Source organism: Scylla paramamosain, chromosome 10 (assembly GCF_035594125.1).
Source record: "Scylla paramamosain isolate STU-SP2022 chromosome 10, ASM3559412v1, whole genome shotgun sequence".
In the NCBI taxonomy this organism is placed as follows: domain Eukaryota; kingdom Metazoa; phylum Arthropoda; class Malacostraca; order Decapoda; family Portunidae; genus Scylla; species Scylla paramamosain.
The window spans coordinates 537,501-547,500 of record NC_087160.1 but is presented as its reverse complement, the minus strand read 5'-3'; the positions used below and the strand labels follow the sequence as shown (position 1 = coordinate 547,500).

Below are 10,000 nucleotides of genomic sequence, written 5' to 3'. Positions count from 1 at the left end.
TGAAATTGAGCCTGGTAAGGAAACCGCAGCATTGTGTCGGGGGAAGAAAATAGGAATTATACGTGCATTGCAGGGAAAAATAGACATTGCGGCGGCGACACGGAGGCTGTGCATGCGTTGGAGAGGAAAATGGAGGACATTGGGTGCATTGGAGGAGCAGCGGGGGTTATTGCGTGAGGGAGAGAGGAAAGGCGACAGTACCTGAGTCGAGGTGGTCATTGTGCAGCGGGTCTGGCCGCGAGGGGCTGTGGGTGTCGTGGCCGAGGATTGCCGTGACGGAGAACTTGAGGTGTGGTTTACTGGTCGGGGTGTCTGGTCCTGGGCTGTGGCCGCCCTCGCCCTCACAGCCGCATCCTCCGAGGCCCGCCCCGCCATCATCCTCCCTGGAGCGGGGCGGCGAGGGCAGCGGGGCGGGCGGCGTGAGTCGGTCCGGCCCCGCGGGTCTAGCTAGCAGGCCCAGGTAGTGAGCGGCGGCGTCATCCTTGTGGTAGTACTGGTCGTGGCGCGGGTCGTCGGGCAGCAGCAGGGGCGGCGGCTTGGTGGCCACGGGTCGTGCCAACGTTCTGTCCCGCATGACTGACTCCATCACGAAGGGCGCCGCCACGCCGCCCACTACCGAGGACGCCGAAGAAAAGGGCAGCGGAAAGGGCGCCAGTGACCCAAGTAGGTTGTGTGCGGGCAAGCCTGAATGCCCCAGGGGGCGCAGGCCCCCGCCCAACACCCCCGCGGGGCCCACGCTGGGCAGCATCTGCCACACGTTATCTCAACAACAATTAGGTTTCCACAAGAGGCACAAGAGTCAGCTGGACGCGGCGAGAGGGTCTAGGGGGCGGGCGGGGCCATGCCGGCGCCGCGCACTCTGCTCACCGCGAGAGCTCACCCTCCACTCATCTCCTCACTTCCAGATGAGGCAAATAAACCCTACATGTGATATGTTTCGTGTAATCCTCGTTAGACTCTATTGTATGAGCGTTCCCATCATTGCTGGCCACGCCTCCCGCTCCGCCCTGGCCAATGGCCCGCCTCGGCCCGCCTCCAGCTCCCTGCCATTGGCGGGGCGTTTGTTGCCACATTGATCAGGTGGACCAATGGGCGGCGGGGATGTATTCATTGCCGGCGTGTATGATGGTGATCTTGTCGGAATGATTCTGATGTGGATCCCATGATGTCGTCGCCGGCGGGATTAAAGACCCATCGGCCGCCCGGCTAACCGATTGATTCTTCAGCGGAGGATCAGCCCGGATGGGAGCACCCTCATTCCCCGATGAATATTGCGACCGGCTGAATAAGAATGTGGGACTCGGACGGCGTGCGTGTGTGGAGGTGGGGAGGGAGGGGGCAGGGGAGGGGAGGGGAGGGGAGCAATCAGGGTGTTCAGGGGGCGGAAGCTGGCCGTCCCTGATAATGTTGGCGGGATGTTGACCAACCACGACTCACGCCCACCCGCCCGCGCGCCCTGACTACCCGCACTCCGGCAGCCCCTCGATGACTGGCCCTCAAACACGCCGCTCGCCTCCCCATTATGAGTGTCACTTACAATACGCTGGAGGTTCTTTTCATCCTCAAGTTTGATGCCGCGGAGTTTAAGACTGAGGGTTGAGAATGACTGTCAGCGGCAGTACTTCAAAGATTATTAACCTTTCAGTTTGATGCTTCAGGATTTGAGACTGAGGGAATGGAAGAGGTCGTAAAAAGTGGCACGGGATGAAGTTACATCAGGGAATAGACATAGGAACATATTGTACCGTAAAGAGACGTGCTGAAGGAGGTATAATCATAATCAGTACATGAGTAACATACACCACTCGATTTCATTGTGTTTAGTGTTTTCTCTTAATCATACGTCTTCTCATGTGCTTAGAATCCATCAACTGTCAGACTTTCTAAGGAGGCTATCAACAGATTAGGAGACGAAGTTGAGAGGGAACACAGAACACAGTAGGAGGGAGTACAGAAGATTACTCAACTTCAGATTACTGTAATGCTGAACATGTTGCAACAAGGCCAGTATTCAAGAACACTTTGCTTTCTCATCACGACTATTTTCAAAGCCCACAGGGATGATTAACCGAGTTTTCATGAGTATCTATCCTGTTAGTAATGTAGAAATGTAAATCTGCCATTAGAACCATTAAAACAGCCATTAAAACCCGTATAACTTCAACTAGAGCCTTTTGAATGTAGTGGAGGTGCGGCGCAGATGTGTTTTAGAATAAGGTCCTGAGAGCGTAAGAGACTTGTATAGGAACGAGTTGTGCTCCCATAATGCCCTGGTGTCCTGCGGGTTGATATGTCCTTTGGCTCAGTATACTTCAACTTTTCAAGGTTAATGAAATGGTCTAATGTGTGTTTGAGTTTTTAAGCATATACTCCTAAACTCTTTGTTCTCTCTCTTTCGGATTATTTTCAAGGGCCACAGAGACTATTGACCATGTCCCTATGAATGTTTTTTTTTTTTTTTTTTTTTTTTTTCTGTTGGTGAGTCAGAATTCTTGCTAAGCCAAAGCTAGAATCATGAAAATAGTCTTGAAATTTCCCAGTAACTTTCACTACATGTTAGAGTTTGTGGAGATAATACCTTTTCCTTTATCCAAATCTATCCTTTCCATCTCCAAACCTATTATTTCAATGGCAGATCCCTACTTTCCTCAACCCTTTATCTACTTTATTTCATCAACGAATCTGTTCCTTTTTCAACCCAAATGACCCCAGTTAACCCGAAATCAACCTTGTGTATTTTTTTTTCACCCTAAACATGAGCCCTTTTCAACCCCAAATCCACCTTTTTTTTTTTTTTTTTTTTTCAATCACGAATTATACTTTTTCTGTTATTATTTTTTTTTCCATTCCATATCCCGAAACAGACCTCCCCTCCCCCTCGCCTGCCACCAGCATTCAGGGACTGGTTGGCGCCGCGGTATAGTGCTCGACTCACGGTTGGAAGGTTGGGGAGTTCGATCCTGACCCGCGGCAGTTTCTCGGTGGTAGGAGAAGCGTTCTTTCATAACCCTTTCACTGCTACGTAATACTTCTCATTATCACTACGTAGTTGCTTTTATATACTTTCTTTGTACTACAGTTAATTAGTTATGTAGTCTAGAAAGGAAAATAATACCCCATTCTTAGTAATCATGTTGTTAGGGCCGAGTCGTTAAAGAACTTTAAAAGATCAGACAAATTAATGGCTGAAAACAATAAGTGGAAATTAATAGTCACGTTTCATACAGGAAATGCAACGTGTAGGTATGACGGCTTCTTGCACCTTCCCTTATTTTGGTATGTTCATATGTTGTGTGTGTCCGTGCAAACTGGTTTTTCACAGTGGTCTGAATGTTAACAATTGATGACCACAACAGTAAAACAGCTAATGTGGCAGAACTTCATATATGGTCTTAATTATCTTGCTGAAAGGATTCTCTATTTGTCATGTTTTTTAATCCTCCATATACAGAACAACAAGCAACGGACCACAAAAAGAAAGAAAAAAATGGATCACGTAACAGTTCCCTTCAAGCAACTCACCCAAATTACTGAATATAACAATTGGTTTTGGGTGTATTTCCCTCTGGGTGCATCCCGGCGCGTGTACAGTAGTTTGCTGAATATTACACTGCGGCAAACACTATAAAAAGTCAGTAACTCGTCCCCACAGAGGCCCGCACCACTGCAGTAAACTCTACGGCAGTGACCTGTAGGTATTTATCTTCCAGGCGGGGATTTCAACACGTGTATTCAAGCAGTAAGTCTAGCTCTGGTGAGAATACTGCGACATTTAGCTTGGAAAAAATGCCTGCAGTTCAATCAGGAATCCGTAGCATTTTGATGGGCACAATAAAAGCAGCGAATACTGGGGGCAATATTTTGGAGGGTAACGTTATGAACAATAAACAGTTGAGTGTCAAATAACCATAAAACGAAAGATACGTTGTTGTTGTCACTACTTTTTTTTTTTTTTTTTTTGCATCCCCGGTTCGTTCACTTATCACTGCGTTCATTCCGGGTGTGATGGGCCCTCCGCTGTGTGTCTGGCGTGATATAAGGTTGTGGGGCGCCGTCCTAACACGAACACGTGATGACACAGGTAAAGAATAGAAGCTCGTACGTTCTCGCCAGAGGTTCATTGAGTCGTGGCCACAGCGGTACAGCCGAACCCACCCTGCAGCGGTGAGGGTCAACAGAGGGTGTGTGAGGGTGAGAAGAGGATGTGTGAGGGTGAGGCTAGGGTGTGTGAGGGTGAGGAGAGGGTGTTTGAGGGTGATGAGAGAGTGTGTGAGATTGTGTGAGGGTGTGTGAGAGTATATGAGGGTATGTAATGGTGAACAAAGGGTCTGTGTTTGTGTGAGAGTGTATGGGGTGTTGTGATGGTGTGTGAGTGTGTACGACGGTGTGTGAAGTGAGAGTGTGAGAGGGTGAGGAGATTTATGAGGGTGTGTGAGGGTGAGGTGAAGGTGTGTGAGTGAGGTGAGGGTGTGTGAGGGTAAGGTGAGGGTGTGTGCAGACGTGTGAGGGTAAGGTGAGGGTGAGAACGGAATGTGTGAGGTAGAGGGGAAGAGATGTATGAGGGTGTGTGAGGGTGAGGAGAGGATCTGTACGGGTGTGTGGGAGTGAGGGGAGGGTGTGTGAGGGTGAGGAGAGGATCTGTAAGGTGTGTGGGAGTGAGGGGAGGGTGTGTGAGGGTGAGGAGAGGATGTGTAAGGTGTGTGGGAGTGAGGGGAGGGTGTGTGAGGGTGAGGAGAGGATGTGTGAGGGTGGTCACAGGCTGAAGCATGAGTACTGATTTCTACTTTTTTACGTTTCGACTTACATTTTGGTATCTTCGATAAACACAAAGGTAAACAAAGAAAAAAACAAGCTGCTGCAGACCTTTCGTTCCGCACAAGCCTGATTTTGATAAGCAACCCAAGTGGAGACACGGTGTGAGCAAGTTAGAGCGTGGATTCAGCGACATATGATCCAAAACTGGTGGAGGGGAAAGAGGATAAATTAATCAATAAATAATAGCGAGCAAACACCAACAACAGCAGTAGCAGCAGCAGCAGCAGGGAGGACACGGGAGGGAAGCAGTCAACCGAGCGGCGCAATGTGGGGCGCTGCTGTTTGTTGTAGCGAAGCATGGTTGGTTAGTGGTGGTGGTGGTGGTGGTGGTGGTCGTAGTGGTCATGCATGTATTATTGCCATCCTCTCTTTGTGGTGGTGATGGAGGTGGTAGTGTTGGTAGTGATAGTGATGATGATAGTTTTGATGATGGTGATGATGGTGATGCACATTCTGATTTGTTTCTCTCTTTCTTTCCATTTTCTTTCTTTCCTTCTTTCTTTAGGTACTGTAGAATTATTTATTAGTGATGACGATGATAATTGGGTAGATTCATTTATTTCATTGTATTTGCTGTTGTTGATTATGGTGGTGGTGCTTGTAGTGGGAGTGTTGCTTATTTTTGTTTTCCTTTATGAGTTGTGTAGTCGATTAAATGTTGGTGATAATCCCTCTCTCTCTCTCATATGGCCAGGACTGCAGGACTGCCACGTGTAGGCCTGACAGCTTCTTGCAGCTTCCCTTATTTTCTTATGTTCTTAAGAGAGCACTGCCCATCCGACTCATCGACAAACCGCACTGAGCCAGGATCGAACTCAAGCAGCTAGCCATCCACCGTGTCTTGTTTGTAAGTCGTCTTCGCTTACAACAGTCTTCTTAGCGCCAATACATATGCTGCTGTACTTATGTTCTTCCTTTGTTTTCTGTCCTTTTTTCGCCTTCCGGTTATACTATTGTTTAAATTCCTGGAGATTGCCCTGAGCTTGTTGCTTGTTGGGGAAAGACGTGTTCATGGAGGAGGGGATTGATGTCCACAGCTCTGGTCTTGTGCAATAGTAGTATTCAATGCAACAATAGGTGACAGACTCGGAGACTCATTGGTTGATTGATTGATTGATGTCCACGACTTCACTTTTATATATATATAATAGAAGGGATGATTTATGCAACAAAAATACAAAATAAGACGTTGTTTTAAGATCCCACTAATCAATCAATCAAGCAAGCAATCAAACTTTCACTCTCTCGTTAACAACACAAAAACTTATGAAAGGAAAACCCACTACGTACGTCTTCAACATAATAAAAACAAAAATTCCACATCAGCATACCATCTTTTACTATTTTCCTTCCCTCTACGCACGCCAGTTATGATGTTTTCGTGGGTACAATCGTCACCTTTTTGCCAGCGTTCCTTCCTTGATGAAGCGCTTAAATGAAATCAACCAATCATTCAGTCAGTCAGTCTCTCAACCAATTACATCCCCCCTGTTTGAATCTGTCTGTCTATAGAATACTCTCGGACATGAGAAATACTATACTATAACTGATACACACTATACATATGCTCTACCTATCCATGCAAAACCAAGTCGTAAATACCGCTCTTAACACACAGCTTTACTACCCACCCCTCCCTTCCTGTCACTGGTACAAATCCCACACTCACCACCATTCATTCACTCTTGTAATACATCACGTTGCATAATATCAAGGCAATTCCTACCTTGATTATCCGCATTTCAGCCTCTACTACTACCACCATCATCGCCAATACCACCACCACCACAACAACAATCTTAATAACCACTACCTTCACTTCTTCCTGTCATTATTTCACACCTTTCACCTCTCATTAAAACCGTTCACTCACTCCATCAGATCACTCCCCTGTAACAAATGATTCACATTAGGACTATATAGATCCACTCCCGCACTGCATTATATTATACATGAACGCCGATTCTACAATAATTATCTATGTTTTTTGCCTCTAGGTGTGTTTTTTTTTTGTTACATTAATTGCTACGCTAGACCGATGCCTCACCTGTGCCGCCTAATTGTTATGGCCAATGTTACCTTAGGATATAAAGTTCCGATTCATTGTAATACTCGCAGTCCAGGTGTTGGAATGGGACTAGTAATCGTGGTCTGATGGTCTGATAACGTGATGTGTTTTTCTAGGAGTGACTAGCTATGTGAGTGTGTTTGTGTTTGTGTGTGTGTGTGTGTGTGTGTGTGTGTGTGTGTGTGTGTGTGTGTGTGTGTGTGTGTGTGTGCTGTTATATTTATGGTGGCATTATGATGGTAATGGTAGGTATGGTGGTGGCTTTAGGGGTTCTTTCAATGTGGTGGGGATGGTGATGGTGGTTGTGGTGGTGTGGTAGCTGTGGTGAAGGACATTTGAGAGAGTAATGGTAGCAATTATTGTGGTGTTTATAACAGCAACGGTGGTGATGATAGTAGTAGTAGCAGCAGCAGTAGTAGTAGTAGTAGTAGTAGTAGTAGTAGTAGTAGTAGTAGTAGTATTAGCAACAGCAGTAGGAGCAGTAGTAGTAGTGTAGTAGTATTAGGTTTGACAGCAGCAGCAGGAGTAGTGGAATTATAGAAGTAGTAGCAGTATTAGTAGTAGTAGTAGTAGTAGTAGTAGTAGTAGTAGCAGTAGTAGTAGTAGCAGCAGCAGCAACAGCAACATTTGTTGTTATGATACTAAAAGTAATGAGATAGTAGAGTTGTTGTTGGTTGTTGGTGTTACTGTTACTGTTGTTATTGTTGCTGCTGTTGTTGTTGTTGTTGTTGTTGTTGTTGTTGTTGTTGTAGTTGTTGTTGTTCTTGTAAAAACGTTAGTGTGTTCAGGGACTGACTAATGGTATGCGCAGTCTCAGTTATTGCTCTCCCCGCCCCCTTCTTCCCTACACAAAGTTAGAGTTAGGAGGCACAACAAACAGGAACTTAAGATGGAAAACTCAAGTACGGTAAGAAATAAGGTACATGGAGAGCGACAAGAAGGAGAAGGAGGAAGAGAGAGAAAAAAAAAAAAAACAGGAGGGATAGGAAAAGAGAGTAATGTTAGAGGTAGGGGTAGTGTGTAAAAAGAAAAAAATGCGGGGAAAAACGAGAGGGTTAGGAAAGGAAAGCAGTAATAGTGGTAGTGTCGAGAGAGAAAACAACAAAAACAACAACGTTAACAACAACAACAACGTTAACAACAACAACAACAACAACAACAACAACAACAACAACGAGACACACTAGGAAAGGAAATTGGTGTCGATAAATAGTGTTAAACGAAGAAAGAAAAAAAGGAACGAACATGAACAAAATCAATAACAAAAACAACATGAACAACAACTAAAAAATAAAATAAACAGAAAAACAAGTAAACAAATAAGTAGAAACACGAAATAACTACAAGAATATGCACTCCCTCTTACTTTCCTCCCCCTCCCCTCCTCCTCCTCCTCCTCCTCCTCCTCCTCCTCCTCCTCCTCCTCCTCCTCCTCCTCCTCCTCCTCCTCCTCCGAGAGTCATCAGTGAGGCTCCGGCAACCCAACTCTGCCTCATGACCTGCTTAGCATTTTTTATTAAACAATTTGGAATAAACGTCCAAAGTTTCCAAGTGCCATCTTTGTTGGCCAAATGGGAGGAGGAGAGAGGAGGAAGAGGAGGAGGAGGAGGAGGAGGAGGAGGAGGAGGGATGAGTGAAGTGGAAGGGCAAAGTGGAATGGTTGGAGGAGAGTTTTGAGTGTGAGGAATATATATTGGAGTAAAGATTGTGTATAGAGTGGAGAAGTAAAGGAGGAAGAGGAGGAGAGGAAGGAAAACGAATAGAAAGGAAATTAAAAACAAATTGAAAAAGGAAAGGAGGAAAATTAAAACGGGTAAGATTGAAGGAGGAGAAGGAAGAACACGAAAGTAAAGGAAGGAGGAAGAGGAGAACGAGAGGAAGGAAAGCAAAGTGGAAGTTAGCAAGAAAACTCGTCTATATGGAAAGGAAAATAAAATAAAAAAAAAAAGCATAGGAAAATAATCGTCACATATAAATCATCTGTGAATCTTCAACTCTTACAGTTTTTTACGAACCATGACGAAACAGGACAAAAAACTAATAAATGGATAACTTAGACTCAAAAAATACAACCATTTCAAGTATATAATTCAAACACAACCCATAAACTTTTACCTTCGCAGAACAAAACATGAAATATATAAACACCGACTTCTTCTAAGACAAAACATGCCGTGTGTTCTTCAATCTTGTGTTCTTATTTCTCCTTCTCTGTTGTAGTTCTGAGTGAAGGGAGAGAGAGAGAGAGAGAGAGAGAGAGAGAGAGAGAGAGAGAGAGAGAGAGAGAGAGAGAGAGAGAGAGAAAGAGAGGATTGCATTCAGCTAGCCAGTGTCGAAATTGTGTTTGTTTTGGGGAAAGAGGGAGGGGAGGGGAGGAAGAGAGAAGGGTTATAGAGTGAAAAGTTTGCTGTAAATGACAAAGTTAATTGGGTATTCTAATACAAATGTCAATATATAAATGTCTGCGTGTGATGGATTGAATGATGATGGTTGCAATCTCTCTCTCTCTCTCCTCTCTTCTCTCTCTCTCTCTTCTCTCCTCTCCTCTCTCCTCTCATCTCTCTCTCCTCATCTCTCTCTCTCTCTCTCTCCTCTCTTCTCATCTCTCTCTCTTCTCTCTCTCTCTCTCCCCTTCTCTTCTCTCATGCAAAAAGCCACAACTGTCATTCATGAATATTCACTTTTCTTCCCTTCCATGTTTTTCTATTTTCATTCCCGTCAGTACTTTCTTTTTTTCCCTCCTTCCCTTTTCATTCTTTCTTCAGGTTTCTTATTCATTACTTTTCCTTTCATTACCTCTATTTCCAGATTTATTCAAGTTGTTTTTTTTTTTCTTCTTCTTCTTTTCTGTATCTCTTATGTCTCTCCGTTCTTCTTTGTCGATTTTCGTCTCGTTTGTACATCCAATTTATTATTTTTTTTTCTTTGTTCTTCTCTGTTTCTCGTTTTGCTTGAAGAGTTTATATATTTGGTTTGCGCATCTCGTGCTTCCTTTGTTTCGATAGTCACTGTTCTTCTTCTATGGTTTATTGATCGCTATTACCTCATATATATATTCCTCTTCTTCCTCCTCCTCTTCCTCCTCCTCTCCTCTTTTTTTTTTTCTCTCTTACGCCT

At 44.8% G+C, this 10,000-nt stretch overlaps 2 protein-coding genes across 2 annotated transcripts in view; one reads left to right on the top strand and one right to left on the bottom strand.

Moving 5' to 3' along the window:
* LOC135104035 (homeobox protein DBX1-A-like) overlaps positions 1-1,284 on the bottom strand; it is a 20,454-nt gene extending 19,170 nt beyond the window's left edge. The window contains exon 1 of the mRNA XM_064010912.1: positions 202-1,284. Coding sequence (XP_063866982.1) covers positions 202-748 — 547 coding nt within the window. The 5' untranslated portion in view covers positions 749-1,284. The remainder of the gene's footprint in view (positions 1-201) is intronic.
* LOC135104036 (uncharacterized) overlaps positions 1-10,000 on the top strand; it is a 143,891-nt gene that overhangs the window by 86,932 nt on the left and 46,959 nt on the right. The window lies entirely within an intron of this gene.